General features: G+C 44.0%; 1 protein-coding gene across 3 annotated transcripts in view; it reads left to right on the top strand.

Moving 5' to 3' along the window:
- Positions 1–17,037, top strand: part of SMARCA1 (SWI/SNF related, matrix associated, actin dependent regulator of chromatin, subfamily a, member 1) — a 504,496-nt gene extending 487,459 nt beyond the window's left edge. For 2 of the 3 annotated variants that reach the window (XM_063937258.1, XM_063937260.1), the window contains 2 exons: positions 7,067–7,174; positions 16,632–17,037. In XM_063937258.1, coding sequence (XP_063793328.1) covers positions 7,067–7,174; positions 16,632–16,700 — 177 coding nt within the window. In that variant the 3' untranslated portion in view covers positions 16,701–17,037. Of the gene's footprint in view, positions 1–7,066; positions 7,175–16,631 lie in introns of those variants that run through there. The other variant, XM_063937259.1, reaches the window with a different exon arrangement.
- The last annotated feature ends 3,321 nt before the right edge of the window (positions 17,038–20,358 follow it).

Below are 20,358 nucleotides of genomic sequence, written 5' to 3'. Positions count from 1 at the left end.
TTGACTTTTGTAAATCTCCAAATGCAAAATTGAATGCAAAATCACCCAAAACCCAAAATTAAGCTTTAGTAAATATATCCCTTACAGTATTACATGTATTATATTGTTTCTCTAAATGCATGAGAGGACAAAGTACAGGATGCTTATGTACATAGTTTATTGTATTTCTCATTATAAATAGTTCTAAAAATCAGTTGGATCAGTTGTAAGATGTATCCTATCGCACAAACATGTACTGTAGCTTCTTCTGTGGGTGTCCACCCCATAATAACATCAGTAATCATCCAGCTTCCCATCCCAAGCTAGCAGAACTGTGTGGCTCTTCATGTCAGTGACCAGGGGGGAAATTTACTAAGCTCCCGATTTTGACCGAGATGCCGTTTTTTCATCAAAGTGTCATCTCGGTAATTTACTAAGCACTAATCACGGCAGTGATGAGGGCATTCGTAATTTTTTGCAAGTTCAGGTAAAAAATTACGAATGAATACACCATCGGTCAAAACGCGGCTGTTTAAGTATGAATCTCGGTCATTTACTAAGAAGTGCAAAGCAAAAAAAGAACAAACACTGCCGTGAAAAATTACAACTCGTAAAAAAGTGCTAAAAAAAAACAGACCTTTTTTTTTTATTCGTGATTGGATAGGCATGCACGGATCCATGAGATCCGTGCATGTATATCAGTGGGAAGGGGTGGGAAAGTGCTTATTTTTTCAAAAAAAATTGCGTGGGGTCCCCCCTCCTAAGCATAACCAGCCTCGGGCTCTTTGAGCCGATCCTGGTTGCAGAAATATGGGGAAAAAAATGACAGGGGTTCCCCCATATTTAAGCAACCAGCATCGGGCTCTGCGCCTGGTCCTGGTCCCAAAAATACGGGGGACAAAAAGAGTAGGGGTCCCCCGTATTTTTAAAACCAGCACCGGGCTCCACTAGCTGGACAGATAATGCCACAGCCGGGGGTCACTTTTATATAGTGCCCTGCGGCCGTGGCATCAAAAATCCAACTAGTCACCCCTGGCCGGGGTACCCTGGGGGAGTGGGGACCCCTTCAATCAAGGGGTCCCCCCCCCCCCAGCCACCCAAGGGCCAGGGGTGAAGCCCGAGGCTGTCCCCCCCCATCCAATGGGCTGCGGATGGGGAGGCTGATAGCCTTTGTTGTAAAAGAAAAGATATTGTTTTTAGTAGCAGTACTACAAGGCCCAGCAAGCCTCCCCCGCATGCTGGTACTTGGAGAACCACAAGTACCAGCATGCGACGGAAAAACGGGCCCGCTGGTACCTGTAGTACTACTACTAAAAAAATACCCAAAAAAAGACAAGACACACACACCGTGAAAGTATAATTTTATTACATACATACACACATACATACATACTTACCTTAAGTTCCCACGCAGGTCGGTCCTCTTCTCCAGTAGAATCCAAGGGGTACCTGTTGAAGAAATTATACTCACGAGATCCAGGGGTCCAGGCTCCTCGGGAAATCCAGGGGTAATCCACGTACTTGACAAAAAAAACAAAACGGTGTCCCGAGCCACGAACTGAAAGGGGACCCATGTTTGCACATGGGTCACCTTTCCACGAATGCCAGAAAGCCACTCTGACTTCTGTCTAAGTGGGTTTCTTCAGCCAATCAGGGAGCGCCACGTTGTAGCACTCTCCTGATCAGCTGTGTGGTCCTGTCCTCACTGACAGGCAGCACACGGCAGTGTTACAATGTAGCGCCTATGCGCTACATTGTAACCAATGATGGGAACTTTCTGCTCAGCGGTGACGTCACTTTAGGACAACCGCAGTGGCTTTCTGGCATTCGTGGAAAGGTGACCCATGTGCAAACATGGGTCCCCTTTCAGTTCGTGGCTCGGGACACCGTTTTGTTTTTTTTGTCAAGTACGTGGATTACCCCTGGATTTCCCGAGGAGCCTGGACCCCTGGATCTCGTGAGTATAATTTCTTCAACAGGTACCCCTTGGATTCTACTGGAGAAGAGGACCGACCTGCGTGGGAACTTAAGGTAAGTATGTATGTATGTGTGTATGTATGTAATAAAATTATACTTTCACGGTGTGTGTGTCTTGTCTTTTTTTGGGTATTTTTTTAGTAGTAGTACTACAGGTACCAGCGGGCCCGTTTTTCCGTCGCATGCTGGTACTTGTGGTTCTCCAAGTACCAGCATGCGGGGGAGGCTTGCTGGGCCTTGTAGTACTGCTACTAAAAACAATATCTTTTCTTTTACAACAAAGGCTAGCAGCCTCCCCATCCGCAGCCCATTGGATGGGGGGGGACAGCCTCGGGCTTCACCCCTGGCCCTTGGGCGGCTGGGGGGGGGGACCCCTTGATTGAAGGGGTCCCCACTCCCCCAGGGTACCCCGGCCAGGGGTGACTAGTTGGATTTTTGATGCCACGGCCGCAGGGCACTATATAAAAGTGACCCCCGGCTGTGGCATTATCTGTCCAGCTAGTGGAGCCCGGTGCTGGTTTTAAAAATACGGGGGACCCCTACTCATTTTTGTCCCCCGTATTTTTGGGACCAGGCGCAGAGCCCGATGCTGGTTGCTTAAATATGGGGGAACCCCTGTCATTTTTTTCACCATATTTTTGCAACCAGGATCGGCTCAAAGAGCCCGAGGCTGGTTATGCTTAGGAGGGGGGACCCCACGCATTTTTTTTTATTATTTTACAGTGTTTAATTAAAAAAAAAAAAAAACCCCAGCACGGATCACACAGATCCGGCCGAGATTGATTGTAAAAAAAGTCGGCAGTGTTTTGCTAATCACTGCCGTAAAAATAGGTAAAAAACCACGAATGACATCGACATCGGAAGAAAAGAAAAACCCGAATACGACAGCTTAGTAAATCCATCGTAATCAATTCAAAAAGTTGCAATTTTACACTGTCGATGTCATTCGTGATTGAACTTGGACATGAATTTGGAAAATACGAATCTTAGTAAATGTACCCCCAGGACTGTGCAGGAGTGCTCACGTTCAGCTGATCATTTTTAACACTGTAGCTGATTAGGCAAAACCCAGACCTTATGCTGCCATTGTTTGTGATCTAAGTTTATAATCCATGTGGGATATTATGGGAGACTGGTGCTGCAGAGAGTACTCCAGAACCCTACGAGTCTGCACGAGTCTCTGCTGTGGGACACCTGTAGTTCTCTTAGATTAGCCAAGGTGGTGCTAAAACATACATTTGTAGATGGACATATTCTTTAAAGTGTGAAGAACTTACATCTATTGATATAATATCCTTTATTTTCAAAAACCTATATGTGTGCCAGATGGAAATGCAGTGTATTTGTTAATTCTGTTACATAACAATACAGTTCTTTTATAGTCATTTTTGCTGTTGACTAAGCAGATCTGGAATCCAAATGGTTACTGCTTACAGGAAAGAATAAATTATATTGCACATTCTACTCTAATTTCATAAGAAAATATCACAATCCTTTATGGAGCTGAAAATGGAAAATGCATCAGTTAACTGAATTAATCTTGCTGGCTAATAATATTACAGCATAGCATGGCTTTCTCTCAGCCTGAGTGCACATTTGCTTATTGTATGGCTCATGGCTAGTGGATGCATCACAACACACTGGAGAAATGGAAAACAAGGTCAGAGGTTACATCACCGCATCCGGCTTTCTGTAGAGCTGCGTAAAAGGCAATTTTCTTTTTTATGTTAAATACAAATAAACCACAGTTATCTCCAGGCTAATTTTTCATACTTACAATTAATGTAGTGGTCAATATTGTCTGCTAAAATGGAAAATAAGCTCAAAGTCGAATTATTTCTACCATTTTCTTTAATGGTAGGGATCGGTGATGATATCATTTCATTCTTTTATGCTAAACTGTATATTCTTCAGAAGACTTTCATAGTAACCCAAAATAAACATGTTGCTTATGCAGAAATATGCAGTTCAATTGCATAAAAATGCTGTTGTTTTAATGCAATTCATACTACTGCAGTACATATATGTTTATGCTGCCACTAGATGTCACTCAATAATAATACATATGTGGTGTCTTCACAAACGTTGCTTTTCGTCCATGGTCTTTACAAGTGTACAGCAGAATGCAGCTGTAAGCTGGCTAATAACAAAGACACACAAACATACAGTATATGCATTATACACCAGCTTTGACCAATTATGGCAGTGGTTGATTTACAATGTATTTTTATTTTGCATTACTGGGTTCCTTTAAGACTTTTAACTCAGTAGATATGGATGGACTCATTTGCGTAACAGAGATCAAAGTTTACAGTGAATGCATAATTTTCATGCTTTGATCTGAAGCAGTGTAGATGAAAAACTCATAGTCAATATTTTCTTTTGCAGTTATTAGTCAATACAAAATGGAACTTTGTTATTTTCATTTAATATTTAGAAATCCCTTTCCAATATCTTGCCACCTACAATGTAAAGGTTAGAGCTCTTGTCATGGATTAATACGGATATGAAGCACGCATGGCGATGAGTAAAAACACAAGTATGCTTGAAAGATTTACAAAGTCCCTGACAAGCTGCATAGATGAATCACTAAAGTGATCCTACAGGATGACTAACTATAACCAAACAGCTCAAGAGGCTGTTAATGTAATGCAGCGTAATAGGAGAAAAGATTAAATATTTAACATAATCAACATTTTTATTCTAATATCTAGCTCCACAGACAAGCATAACCATAGGGTTCCTTTGTGAGGAAACCCTGCAGCTACCTCTCTGCTCACCCTTTCCACGGCTGGCTAACTGTCCGTTAACCATGCACTGCCACCCTGGAGTGTTTTGAATAAATACAATGAGCAGTGAGTTATTATTCAGCATTGAGCATGGAAATAGTTTTAAGAGAATATTTAAATACATTTTAGTGATGGTTTTCTCATAAAAGACTGTTCTGTTACTATGTAGTTTTCTATTTCTTATCTTCTGTTATGTAATCCCAACAGTCAGTAGAAAAGCCATCCTATATAATAAAAGGCTAACGTTGCTCCTCACCTCTGTGGAGGGAATTCAATTGGTTTGTGCGCCAGCAGCCACTAGATGGTGCTCAACGGAGCAATACAAGTGTTACTCCGTTCAGGCGTGCACAGCCACCGGCGCTGACATTACTGTTATGTTGTTCCGTCATTTTTATGGTCTGCTAACTACAGATGTGTCCTCATCTAACCTCAGACGCCATGTAGTTGAAGATGCCTGGGTGAGTGAGCTGATAGGTCCCATACAACTCTATTAGCATTGGGCTTCTTTTTTGCAGAAATATGCCTAATTTGCATTGCAATGCAAAGCAAACGCACCAGAAAATTGCGAGTGGGTTTCTGGTTTGGGTACGATATCCCAGCACCCACCATGCCGACGGTCAGAATCCTAGCAGCAGAATCCCGACATTCAAAATCCTGACGGATTTTGATATATTTTGTAATTCTAATCCTAACCCACCCCTTCCACTGCTTTATCCTAACTGTCCCCACCCACAGCCTAACTCTTTCCCTAGTGCCTAACCCCAGTACAAACCGTTGAGAACTGACGGAATTTTGAGTGTGAGGATTCCTCTGCCGGTATTCTGACCATCAGCATGATGATCGCTGGGATATTGACTACGGCCCTCATTCCGAGTTGTTCGCTCGCAAGCTGCTTTTAGCAGCTTTGCACACGCTAAGCCGCTGCCTACTGGGAGTGAATCTTAGCATAGTAATATTGCGAACGAAAGATTCTCAAAATTGCGATTACACACCTCTTAGCAGTTTCTGAGTAGCTTCAAACTTACTCGGCATCTGCGATCAGTTCAGTGCTTGTCGTTCCTGGTTTGACGTCACAAACACACCCAGCGTTCGCCCAGACACTCCTCCGTTTCTCCAGCCACTCCCGCGTTTTTCCCAGAAACGGTAGCGTTTTTCCGCACACACCCATAAAACGGCCAGTTTCCGCCCAGAAACACCCACTTTCTGTCAATCACATTACGATCACCAGAACGAAGAAAAAACCGTGAATAAAATTCCTAACTGCATAGCAAATTTACTTGGCGCAGCCGCACTGCGGACATTGCGCATGCGCATTCGCGACTAATCGCTCCGTTGCGAGAAAAAAAATAACGAGCGAACAACTCGGAATGACCCCCAACATCTCCATTGACTATTCTGGCACGTAGAGCACCAGCCAGTAGAGGGCACTATGAGCAACTTACTGCTGTGAGCTGCCCAGCCACAATTTAGACCCCAGCGTGCCCACACAGAGGCGGGACGAGGAGGACCCCAGGCTCTACTTCAGTTCTGCTTCTTGCCCGACATGCCAACACACAGCCTCTCCCTATCCTCGGCAAAAGGTATAGCAGACATTAATTCTCCCGTTCTCTTTGCTGTAAGTAAAAACATACAAACCATAACTTGTAAAGCTAAATTGTGCAATGTTTTAGACAAAAAGTTCAAAGAAATTTCAATGAATGGGATAGTTCTAAAGAACCATTACATATGTGGACAGATTTTAAGCTGTGTTTGGACAATTTATATATTACTGTATGCTGTCTTTTATTAGGTTATCCTTGGTAGGATGTTGGAGGGAAGATTAGAAATAGTTGTAGCTCATTGTTAAACATATGTTTTATTGTAAATTAAAAAGACATCAGTCCTAATCAGCCTACATTATTAATGTTATGTTATTAATGATTATGTTTATTTGCAAAAGCTTACATCCAGTACTCTTTTGTTAATAGAGTCTAGAGAAAGGCATATGTTTATGTATTAGGTTATCTAATCATTGTAGGTAGGCTATATTAAAAATATATAGCTTTTTTTTACAATTGAGGGGCTCAGTGGAAAAGAGGCACATGCCATATCTACATGGATTTTGAATTTTGTTGCCATCAAGTAGCTTCTGCCATCTAGTGTCTATTCCGCTAACTCCTAACATAATTGCATGTGCCTATTTCTCACCAGCAGCAAAATACAAATCCCTGGTGTTATATTACAAGACTTATTTAGTTGAAAAGGGGCAAGTGACACTTTTGGCATGTACCTCTCTTCCACCGAGCCCTACAAAATTTTTATTCCATTCTTTTATTTTGTAGGAGCTACAGAGACGCTGCAATACTCTTATATCACTGGTAGAGAAAGAAAACTTGGAGATTGAAGAAAAAGAAAGGGCAGAGAAAAAGAAAAAGACATCAAAGCAATCGGTAAATATATTTACTAATGAAAGGCATTCTCAACACACAAGATTAGATCTGCATTTTTTCAGCATGTGTACATAAAACTGGTTTGCTAAACGGATACACCTCTCTTTCCCTTTTATGGTTGGAGGTGATTTGTACGTCAAAATCAGACCAGTCTTTGTAGTACTTGCTGTTAAGCTGAAATCTTGCTGTTAAGCTGAAATGTTTTGCCCTACCCAAGTAAATGTTATTTTTGTTACTGTGACACGTAGTAGATATATATATATATATATATATATATACACAGTACTGTGCAAAAGTTTTAGGCAGCACCCTTTGCCTTCAAAACAGCATAAATTCTTCAAGATACACTTGCACACAATTTTTGAAGGAACTCGATGGGGAGGTTGATCGAAACATCTTGGAGAACTAGCCACAGATCTTCTATGGATGTAGGCTTGGTCACATCCTTCGGTCTCTTCATATAATCCCAGACAGACTCGATGATGTTGAGATCAGGGCTCTATGGGGCCATATAATCACTTCCAGGACTCCTTGTCCTTCTTTATGGTGAATATAGTTCTTAATGACATTGGCTGTACAGTATGTTTGTGGTCGTTGTCTTGCTGCAAAATAAGTTTGGAGACAATCAGACGCCTTCCTGGTGGTATTGCATGATGGATAAGTACCTGCCTGTATTTATGAGCAGTGAGGACACCATTATTCCTTTCATTGCGTCATTCCGGAGGATCTTTGATGAGCCAGGCAGGACGACCGCTGCCTCTGCAGACTTGCTTGGTGTCCGACAAGGCTCTCGTTCAGTGGGACAGTATGTGATTAATTTTCAGACCGTAGCCTCAGAACTGCATTGGAATAATGATGCCCTTCGGGCTGCCTTTTGGAACGGGCTCTCCGATCGTCTAAAGGACGAGTTGGTCACTAGAGATTTGCCGGATTCTTTGGAATAGTTGATCTCGCTCTGTGTAAAGGTGGATCTTCGCATGCAGGAATGAGGTGGCGAACGTAGTCGGTCAGATCGATCAAGGGTCCGATCTTTTCCGTCTAAGCAAACGGTTATTCCAAGTCCTGATGAACCCATGCAGATTAATCGATCTCAGCTGTCCCCAGAGGAACGTCAGCGTCGTCGTGAGGGTAGACTCTGCCTCTACTGTGGAGCCGCGGATCATTTTCTCAAGTTTTGCAAGTCTCGTCCTGGAAACGGGCAGTCCTAGCTTGTTCCGGAGGAGTCGAGCTAGGGGTTTCTTCTAAACCTTCTCCGTCAGTGGACTGTTTACTCTCCGTGTCTCTGTTCTCCGAGTCAATAGCCAAACCCGTTAAGGCTCTGCTGGACTCTGGGGCTGCAGGAAATTTTATTTCCCTTTCCTGTGCTCAGAATCTGGGTTTTCAGCTGCGGTCGGTCGAACGACCTATTACGTTGACTGCTATCAATGGTACCCAAATTTCTAACGGTCTGATTTCAAGTTGTACAGTACCAATCAAACTGCAAGTGGGAGCTCTGCATCAAGAACATCTGGAGTTCCTAGTGATTCGGGAGATGCCCCATGATCTGGTTCTTGGCCTTCCTTGGCTTAAACTTCACAACCCTCACGTCGACTGGAGTTCGACACAAATAACATCTTGGAGTCCTTTTTGTCATTCAAATTGTCTCACCCTTGTCTATCCGCTCCGTGTATCTTCCAAGTCAGATGAAGGGCTCATTCCGGAGGCCTATCGGGAGTTTTCTGACGTGTTCTCAGAGCAAGCGGCCGATCTGCTACCACCGCATAGACCCTTGGACTGTCCCATTGAGCTCATTCCAGGGAAAATGCCACCTCGGGGTCGCACTTATCCCTTATCATTACCCGAGACCCAAGCTATGTCGGACTATATCAAGTCTAATCTGCAGAAAGGATTCATCCGGCCCTCTACCTCCCCGGCGGGGGCGGGTTTCTTTTTCGTGAAGAAGGACGGAGGGCTAAGACCATGTATTGACTATCGTGGTCTAAATGAAGTCACCATTAAGAATAAGTATCCTTTGCCGCTCATTACGGAGCTCTTTGATAGAGTTCGCGGAGCCCGAGTTTTCACCAAACTTGATTTAGGGGGAGCTTATTATTTGATACATATCCGACAGGGAGACGAATGGAAGACGGCCTTCAATACCAGGGACGGGCATTACGAGTACCTGGTAATGCCGTTTGGCCTCAGCAACGCTCCTGCCGTCTTCCAGGGATTCATTAACGAAGTCTTTCGGTATATGCTATACCTAAGTGTCGTGGTATATTTGGATGACATTCTGATATTTTCTAAAAATCTCACAGAGCACAGAATACAGGTCAAAGAGGTACTTCTTCGATTACGAGAGAATCATCTTTATGGCAAGATTTCCAAATGTACCTTTGAGGTTTCTTCTATTCCATTTCTTGGTTACATCATTTCGGGCACGGAGCTTCGTATGGATCCAGAGAAACTCACTGCCTTCCGGGACTGGACTCAGCCTCTTTCCTTGAAAGCAGTACAACGATTTCTGGGCTTTGCAAATTACTACCAGAAATTCATAAAGGGATTCTCTACCATCGTGGCACCTATTACTGCTCTAACCAAGAAGGGTTCTGACCCAAGTCATTGGTCCTCCGAAGCTATAGCAGCGTTCGCTCAATTAAAGGCAGCCTTTATGTCCGCTCCAGTACTTCAGCAACCAGATTTTTCAAAACCATTCTTTTTGGAGGTTGATGCTTCCACGGTAGGCATAGGTGCCGTGCTTTCGCAGTACGCTCCAGATGGGAAGTTACATCCATGTGGTTTCCATTCTCGCAAATTCTCTCCTGCGGAACAGAATTACACCATTGGAGACAAAGAACTTTTGGCAATAAAATCTGCCTTGGAGGAATGGAGATATCTTTTGGAAGGTGCTAAACACCTAATTACAGTTTTCACTGATCATAAGAATTTGCTGTACCTGAAGACGGCCCAGTGCTTGAATCCCTGTCAAGCTAGATGGGCGCTCTTCTTTACTCGGTTTTCGTTTGTCATTAATTACCGGGCTGGGACTTTTAACACCAAGGCTGATGCTTTATCCCGTTCCTTAACAGCTTCGGATGAGGAGAATTCCGTTGAGAAGGCTTTGATTCTCAGTCCAGTTTCTATGTCGGCGGCTCCCACCGCTCTGGGTCCTCCTCCTGGGAGAATGTCTGTGCCAGCTAAATTTCGACCATGGTTATTGCAGTGGGCTCATATTTCCAAGTTTTCCGGTTATCCTGGAGTTCAAAAGATGTGGGAGTTTCTACGAAGGTCTTACTGGTGGGACACTATGAAGAAGGATATTCAAGATTATGTCAACTCATGTCCTCAGTGTGCTCAGCACAAAATTCCTTGTTTGCCTCCTGCGGGGTTGCATCCACTGTCCATTCCTCAGAGGCCTTGGACCCATATCTCTATGGACTTTGTCACTGAATTGCCCCTCTCCAAGGGTCACAATACTGTCTGGGTAATTATCAACCGTTTCTCTAAGATGGCACATTTTGTACTTTTGACCGGGTTACCATCAGCGCCCAAGTTGGCTTTGTTATTTATCTGAGAACATTTCCGCCTGCATGGTTTACCTCAGGAAATCGTCTCTGACCGGGGGGTACAATTCACTGCAAGATTCTGGAGAGCTCTTTGTACGGCCTTACAAATAAAACTTAAGTTTTCATCCGCTTACCATCCACAGACCAACGGGCAAACTGAACGCATCAATCAAGATTTAGAGACTTTTCTCCGTGTTTTTCTCTCTCCCTCGCAAGATGATTGGGTGGAACTGTTGCCATGGGCCGAGTTTGCCCATAATCATCTGTACCACTCTTCGACTGGTGAGTCCCCATTTTTCATTAATTAATGGTTCCATTCTCAAGTTCCTGAATTACCCATTTGTCCTCCGGAGGATGTTCCTGCTGCAGCCTCTACTCTTCGGCACTTCAGTCAAATTTGGAGTCGAGTTCATGCTAATCTCAAGAGAGTCTCCGGCCGCTATAAGTTCTTTGCGGATAGGAAGCGACGAGCAGCTCCCCAATACAAGGTTGGTGACAGGGTATGGCTCTCCACCCGCATCCTCCGGTTAAGAGTGCCCACTATGAAGTTCGCCCCAAAGTTTATTGGTCCTTACCCAGTGTTACAAGTCCTGAATCCGGTTGTCTGCAAATTGGGATTGCCTTCCCACCTCCGGATACCAAACTCCTTTCATGTTTCTCTCCTTCGCCCCCTTATTTTAAACCGGTTCCATTTAAAGTCCCCGAGGCCAACCTCTGCAGAGTCTGAAGCTGGAACGGACTTTGAAATCAAAGCTATTCTTGACTCTCGTTATCTTCACAAGAATTTACAGTATTTAGTGGAGTGGAAAGGTTTTGGCCCCGAGGAGAGGAGCTGGGTCAAGGCTACTGAAGTTATGGCTCCCCGACTGGTGCGGATTTTCCATTCCAGACATCCAACAAAACCTGGAAAGTGTCCGGGGGCCACTCCTGGAGGAGAGGGTACTGTCACACGCCATAGGCGGCGTTCACCGCACTTACCCCTGCGTGCCTGCTGGTCTGTGTTGCGGCCTTCGGTGGTCCACGGGCTCCGGCATCTGGCTGGCGCGGCTCCCGGCGGTTCCCCAGGGCAGGGGCGCCGCCATGACACCCGGCATCACATGGGCGGGGAGCAGGTGACGTCATCAGACTGTTCCGCCATTCCAGCGGAGGCACGAGATTCAAAGTCAGACGCTGGGCAGAGCCTCGCTGCCTGAGTATCGTCTTTTCCCCTGACGTGGATGCCAGTGCTCTTGTTCCCGACGTATCTCTCTGCAGTCGTACCCCAGTGTCTCCGGCACTTCCAGGTGCCAGTTGCTGCACAGTTAAGCGTATACTGCGGCTGGTGTGTTTCTCTGAAATCCAGTCACCAGTGCTTCTTGGAGTCAGCGTGTGCTGCGGGCTAATGACCGCTCTCAAGTCATACAAATCATCAGTGTCTTTAATCACCGCTCTCAAGTTCTACAAATCATCAGTGTCTTTAATCACCGCTCTCAAGTTCTACAAATCATCAGTGTCTTTAATCATCGATCTCAAGTCATACAAATCATCAGTGTCTTTAACCACCGCTCTCAAGTTCTACAAATCATCAGTGTCTTTAATCACCGCTCTCAAGTCATACAAATCATCAGTGTCTTTAACCACCGTTCTCAAGTTCTACAAATCATCAGTGTCTTTAACCACCGTTCTCAAGTTCTACAAATCATCAGTGTCTTTAACCACCGTTCTCAAGTTCTACAAATCATCAGTGTCTTTAACCACCGCTCACAAGTGTTTCAAATCGTCAGAGTCTTTAACCACCGTTCACCAGTTCTTCAAATCACCAGTATCTTTCAAAACATCACTTACAAGTTCTTCAGTCATTATTATCTTGTACCAACACTCACAAGTACTTCTTTTCCTGCAATCCTCAGCATTACTTACAAGTTCCTCTATAGGCCTGGACATTTCCCCATACGTTCCTTCTCTGCTATGTGACATTGTGTTGCTCTCTTCCTGCAATAAAGTTCTTTAATATTTTCACCAAGCTTTACTGTCAGAGTCCTGTATGAGGAAGACCTATATTAAGCCATCCCTGTTCCGACCCAACTGTGGTTCCTCTCCCCTACCATCGGTAGAACCCCTGAGTTCACAACACCCCCAACCTAGGTCAGTGACATAGGCATGATGTCTCTTTCATCTGATGCACTATTTCTTTCGCCGACCACTGCATCTACCGTCCCCAATGTTGCTCAATTCTTTGTGCTTCTTCAAAAGAGCTTGATCAGCACATCTTGAAACCCCAGTCTGCTTTGAAATCTTTGTCTGGGAGAAATATTGCTGATGCAGTATAACTACCTTATTTATTTTTTGCTGTGCTCAGTCATGCCATGGTGTATGACCTTTGACATAAATCTGTCTTCCACAAGCAGAGTTTGGCTTTTTCTCACATAGGCCCTCATTCCGAGTCGTTCGCTCTGTATTTTTCATCGCATCGCAGTGAAATTCCGCTTAGTGCGCATGCGCAATATTCGCACTGCGACTGCGCCAAGTATCTTTGCTATGAAGAAAGTATTTTTACTCACGGCTTTCTCATCGCTCCGGCGAACGTAATGTGATTGACAGGAAATGGGTGTTACTGGGCGGAAACACGGCGTTTTATGGGCGTGTGGCTGAAAACGCTACCGTTTCCGGAAAAAACGCAGGAGTGGCCGGAGAAACGGGGGAGTGGTTGGGCGAACGCTGGGTGTGTTTGTGACGTCAAACCAGGAACGACAAGCACTGAACTGATCGCACAGGCAGAGTAAGTCTGGAGCTACTCTAAAACTGCTAAGTAGTTTGTGCTCGCAATATTGCGAATACATCGGTCGCAATTTTAAGATGCTAAGATACACTCCCAGTAGGCGGCGGCTTAGCGTGTGTAACTCTGCTAAATTCGCCTTGCGACCGATCAACTCGGAATGAGGGCCATAGTTTTAAGCCTCCTACACAGCTGTTTCTGTTTCAGTTAATGACTGTGTTTCAACCTACATATGAAAATGATGATTATTATCACCTGTTTGGTATGACTGGTTAATTATCCACCTGACTATAAACCTACAAAACCCCTGACTTTATGCAAGTGTACCTAGAAGAATTGATGCTGTTTTGAAGGCAAGAGGTGGTTACACCAAATATATTGATTTGATTTAGATTTCACGTCTGTTTATTCTCTGTGCATTTTGTTAATTGATAATTATATACTATTAACACTTCTATTTTTGAAAGCATTCTTACTTTGCAGGATTTTTTCCACACCTGCCTAAAACATTTGCACAGTATTGTATATGTTACAAAGATTCCAGAGTAAATATTAACAGAGCAACATTTTAACTTATTCCAAAGTAATTATGACATGCTTGGAAGTGTGCATCTAAAATTATTATTTGTTAAGCATACTATAAGTGAGTGGGAATTAAAACAACTTAAGCAATGGACATATAACAATAACATTAAATGCAATTGTAATTAAAATTACAAAGTGCAGCTTGGTGATGCTGTATTACTTTTAGTAACAAACTAATTAAATACATTGTTTACTATTTTGGTTATAGGTACTGCAAATTGCTACTGTAATATGATGATTTGCAGACATTGATTTTTATTATTAACCATTATGCATAAAGAGCTGCGCTTCCTCTTTATATAGCCAATGCGGGTTAGTATGTTATGCCGGCGGTCGGGCTCCCGGCGACCAGCATACCGGCGCCAGAATCCTGACCGCCGGCATACCGACAGCTGGGCGAACACAAGTGAGCCACGCTGCGGGCACAGTGGGCCACGCTATCTATTCTCCCTCCAGGGGGGTCGTGGACCCCCAAGAGGGAGAAGAACTGTCGGTATGCCGGCAGTCGGGATTTTGGCACTGGTATGCTGGTCACCGGGAACCCGATCGCCGGCAAAGTGAAGACCACCCGCCAATGCAGATTCTAAATACTATGCTGCTGTAATGTATGTTGCTATTTCTAGATCTTCTAATCTTTAGCTATTGGAAACATTTTTTACTTTAGGTGTTAATGGTGTAAGAAATTAATTGGGAAGATAGAACTGTGGATCCGGTAAATAAATGGATGGGAATACTGTATGCTTATGTTGTTGATGCTCATATTTTTGTCTTATATAGCAGGATATTTAGTATTGGATAACATAAATATTATACATGCATATACAGGTTGAGTACACGTTAGCCAAAATTCAAAATCCCACATTTTTGGGTCCTCTTACTGAGATAATAACATATATATTATATATTATGTGTATATATAGATATATTATATATATATATATATATATATATATATATATATATGTGTCATTATCTCAGTAGGGGACCCAAAATGTGGGATTTTGAATCTGTATAATCATATAGTGCATAGACATGATATAGGGCCCAATTCAAGGTTGATCGCAACAGCAAAATCTTCCTCTAATGGGCAAAACCATGTGCACTGCAGGTGGGGCAGATATAACATGTGCAGAGAGAGTTAGATTTGGGTGGGGTGTATTCAAACTGAAATCTACATTGCCGTGTAAAAATAAAGCAGCCAGTATTTACCCTGCACAAAAACAATATAACCTACCCAAATCTAACTCTCTCTGCAAATGTTATATCTGCCCCCCCTGCAGTGCACATGGTTTTGCTCATTAGAGGAAGATTTTGCTTTTGCGAGCAACCTTGAATTAGGCCCATAGTCATAAAGTGAATTATTTATGTGAATAAATGAAATAATAGGCTCAAATGGTAATTGCAGATAAGATTTTACATATATTTGCAACATAAAATAATGTATTAATCAAATAAAATGTAAATGTGCTGCTCTGTGTTACCCAGAGCCGGATTAATGACAGGGCGGAAGGGGCGATCATCCCGGGGCCCCCACACACTGTCCTCACAACTGCAAAAAAACATCGGAGTAGGAGTACAGCATTTACCTATCTCCTCTCCGTCCTCCTTGGCAGCTGAGACGTTCCATTAAAGCTGTGGCCGCCGAGGAGCTTCACTCACTGCAGTGTGAAATCTCGCGAGATTTTACATTCTCTCGCGAGACTTCACACTGCTGTGAGTGAAGCTCCTTGGCGGCAGCAGAAGTAAAGGAACAGCTCAGCTGTCGAGGAGGACTGAGAGGAGACAGGTAAATGCTGTACTCCTGCTCCAATGTTTTTTTTTGCAGTTGTGAGGACAGTGTGTGGGGTCCCCACAAATTTGTTGCCCAGGGACCCCCACAGACCTTAATCCGGCCCTGGTGTTACCCAATACAATTATATCAATCACATCCTAATATTCACATCCATTTATTTATAGGCACAAATACTGTTATACTCTAATACCGTTAGGGCTTGCAGTACTGTCTTTTCCCACTAACTGCCTTTTATTATTACATACGTTCACTGCAGGTAAATTAATTGGGATCCCTAGTGTGTCTTCCATTGGCCTGTCCCACTCTCCAACCACAAGAGCTCATTCATTACCGTGCGCAAAAGCGATCACATCTGTCTTGTGGTATCACTGACGTTTAGTAGGAAAGAACTCCATGGTTTGTTATTTTGCAGGACCCAGTGACAAAGTACTTTAAAAACCTGTAACAGTAGAGATGTCATTATCTAAATTCTATTACATTGGATAGTGCGGACAAGGGTGAGGCATTAGCACATATTAATATCTCCCCAAACTCATTATGTTTCTGCTTTACTCTGTTTCACGTCAGGTCAGTGGGTACGAATGTAATATCTGTTTGTGTTTGTATGAAAATGTAGCAAACATTAATAATAATTAGCAAATCCTCGATAGAAGAATATGAACAAAAAAATTAGAATGGACCTTCATCTTCAGCTCTACATAATATCACTTAAATCAAATACATATTTTTTCGTATGGCAATTTATTACAATATTTTGCTAATGTTATTATTTTTTTCCAGTCTTGTAAAAGAAAAGCTGATCCAGTTACAGACAGTGGGAAGAAGGATACAAAGAAAGTGAAGTCTTAAAGTCGTATAAAGTCCTGTCTATAGGTCACTAGTTACAAAACTGCCACGTCTATTTTTCTGTCATATAATGCCTCATCCAAGCTAACTGACAATGTTTGTGCATTATCATTACTATAGGACAATTTATTGTGTCAGAATGTGTATATTTTTCAATGTCTTTATCTGAAATACCTGTAATATTATATTTTATGCTTCCCAGTATTTACAGCTACTGTATTTTGTGAATTTCATATATTTCATAATGTAACAGTCCCAGTTTTAAGCAAGTGCAGAGGGTTTTAGCTTTTGTATGTTTTATACTGTATGTAGTGGCTTTGAAATAAAATGTTATGGTTTATAGCTTTGTCGTGCACTTTTTGTGGGGAATGAGATCATAAGGAATATACTTAGTACTTTTACAAAAATTCATAATATATTGAAACATTATAAAAAGATGAGTTCCACACATCGTTTTCAATACAGAAATGGCTTAATGTTGACATTTTCAGATATATCTTTTTCAGAACACCTTGTCCAACAATACAGTTACAGTGTAATGTATCAATATTAAAAACAATATTAAATAAAGATCACAAATAAAGTAATGCAGATTTAGTTTGGTCTTGTTCAGTATTGTAAATGTTAAGGTGGGAACACACTAGGCAATGTGCTCGGTGAGCGACATCGCCTAGTGTTTCCCCTCCCGAGACGGCCCACCCGACGGTGGACATACACACTGTGATATCACTAATGATATCACACAGTGACATCATGCCGTGGCATGCTGGAGCATGCAACCCTTACCGGTGAGTTCAAATTGAGCTGCAAGCACAAGCGAAACAGAGGGTTGGTAACGGCCGCGCATCGCTTGGTGGCGGCATACACACAGGGCAATATAGTAAACTATATCGCTCAGGAGGAGGAAAATTAGCGATTTAGTTCACTATATCGCTAAGTGTGTGCCCACCTTTACTGTGCATGGTTATTATAAAAACAGGACAAGCTTTGCGTACAATAAATATTATTTCTCTGACGTCCTAAGTGGATGCTGGGACTCCGTAAGGACCATGGGGAATAGCGGCTCCGCAGGAGACTGGGCACAACTAAAGAAAGCTTTAGGACTACCTGGTGTGCACTGGCTCCTCCCACTATGACCCTCCTCCAGACCTCAGTTAGAATCTTGTGCCCGGCTGAGCTGGATGCACACTAGGGGCTCTCCTGAGCTCCTAGAAAGAAAGTATATTTTAGGTTTTTTATTTTACAGTGAGATCTGCTGGCAACAGACTCACTGCAGCGAGGGACTAAGGGGAGAAGAAGCGAACCTACCTAACTGGTGGTAGTTTGGGCTTCTTAGGCTATTGGACACCATTAGCTCCAGAGGGATCGACCGCAGGACCCGACCTTGGTGTTCGGTCCCGGTGCCGCGCCGCCGGCCCCCTTACAGAGCCAGAAGCAAGAAGTGTTCCGGAAAATCGGCAGCAGAAGACTTCTGTCTTCAACAAGGTAGCGTACAGCACTGCAGCTGTGCGCCATCGCTCCTCATGCACACCTCACACTCCGGTCACTGATGGGTGCAGGGCGCTGGGGGGGTGCCCTGAGGGCAATATAAGACACCTTGGCTGGCAAATCATCACAATATATAGTCCCAGGGCTATATATGTGATAAATTACCCCTGCCAGAATCCATGAAAAAAGCGGGAGAAAAGTCAGCCGAAAAAGGGGCGGGGCTATCTCCCTCAGCACACTGGCGCCATTTTTTCTTCACAGTGCAGCTGGAAGACAGCTCCCCAGGCTCTCCCCTGTAGTTTTCAGGCTCAAAGGGTTAAAAAGAGAGGGAGGGCACTAAATTTAGGCGCAATATATGTATACAAGCAGCTATTGGGGGAAAAATCACTAAGTTATAGTGTTAATCCCTGCATTATATAGCGCTCTGGTGTGTGCTGGCATACTCTCTCTCTGTCTCCCCAAAGGACTTTGTGGGGTCCTGTCCTCAGTCAGAGCATTCCCTGTGTGTGTGCGGTGTGTCGGTACGGCTGTGTCGACATGTTGGATGAGGAAGGTTACGTGGAGGCGGAGCAGAGGCCGATAAATGGGATGTCGCCCCCTGTGGTGCCGACACCAGAGTGGATGGATAGGTGGAAGGTATTAACCGACAATGTCAACTCCTTACATAAAAGGCTAGATGACGTAACAGCTGTGGGACAGCCGGCTTCTCAGCCCGCGCCTGCCCAGGTGTCTCAAAGGCCATCAGGGGCTCAAAAAACGCCCGTTACCTCAGATGGCAGACACAGATGTCGACACGGAGTCTGACTCCAGTGTCGACGAGGTTGAGATATATACACAATCCACTAGGAACATCCGTTACATGATCTCGGCAATGAAAAATGTGTTACACATTTCTGACATAAACCCAAGTACCACATAAAAGGGGTTTTATGTTTGGGGAGAAAAAGCAGCCAGTGTTTTGTTCCCCCATCAGATGAGTGAATGAAGGGTGTAAAGAAGCGTGGGTTCCCCCGATAAGAAACTGGTAATTTCTAAGAAGTTACTGATGGCGTACCCTTTCCCACCAGAGGATAGGTCACGTTGGGAGATATCCCCTAGGGTGGATAAGGCGCTCACACGTTTGTCAAAAAAGGTGGCACTGCCGTCTTAGGATACGGCCACCTTGAAGGAGCCTGCTGATAAAAAGCAGGAGGCTATCCTGAAGTCTGTATATACACACTCAGGTTCTATACTGAGACCTGCAATTGCCTCAGCATAAATAGTGCTGCTGCTGCAGCGTGGTCTGATACCCTGTCAGATAATATTAATACCCTAGACAGGGATAATATTTTGCTAACATAGAGCATATTAAAGACGTCGTCTTATATATGAAGGATGCACAGAGGGATATTTGCCGGCTGGCATCCAGAATTAATGCAATGTCCATTCTGCCAGGAGGGTATTAGAGACCCGGCAGTGGACAGGTGATGCTGCCTTTAAAAGGCACATGGAGATTCTGCCTTATAAGGGTGAGGAATTGTTTGGGGATGGTCTCTGGGACCTCGTATCCACAGCAACAGCTGGGAAGAAAATTTTTTACCTCAGGTTTCCTCATAGCCTAAGAAAGCACCGTATTTTCAGGTACAGTCCTTTCGGCTTCAGAAAAGCAAGCGGGTCAACGGCGCTTCCATTCTGCACAGAGACAAGGGAAGAAGGAAAAAGCTGCACCAGACAGCCAGTTCCCAGGATCAAAAATCTTCCCCCGCTTCCTCTGAGTCCACCGCATGACGCTGGGACTCCACAGGTGGAGACAGGTGCGGTGGGGGCACGTCTCGGGAACTTCAGGGACCAGTGGGCTTGCCCACAGGTGGATCCCTAGGTTCTGCAAGTAGTATCACAGGGATACAGGCTGGAGTTCGAGGCGACTCCCCCTCGCCGTTACCTCACATCAGCCTTGCCTGCTGCCCTCGGAGAAAGGTAGTACTGGCGGCAATTCACAAGCTGTACTTCCAGCAGGTGAAATCAAGGTACCCCTCCTTCAACAAGGCCGGGGTTACTATTCCAAAATGTTGTGGTACCGAAACCAGACGGTTCGGTGAGACCCATTCTAAAATTGAAATCCTTGAACACTTATATACGAAGGTTCAAGTTCAAAATGGAATCGCTCAGGGCGATTATTGCAAGCCTGGAGAAT

The sequence above is a fragment of the Pseudophryne corroboree genome, chromosome 8 (genome assembly GCF_028390025.1).
Source record: "Pseudophryne corroboree isolate aPseCor3 chromosome 8, aPseCor3.hap2, whole genome shotgun sequence".
NCBI classification, from domain to species: domain Eukaryota; kingdom Metazoa; phylum Chordata; class Amphibia; order Anura; family Myobatrachidae; genus Pseudophryne; species Pseudophryne corroboree.
The sequence above is the reverse complement of the archived record's forward strand: the minus strand, read 5'-3'. Positions and strand labels throughout refer to the sequence as shown.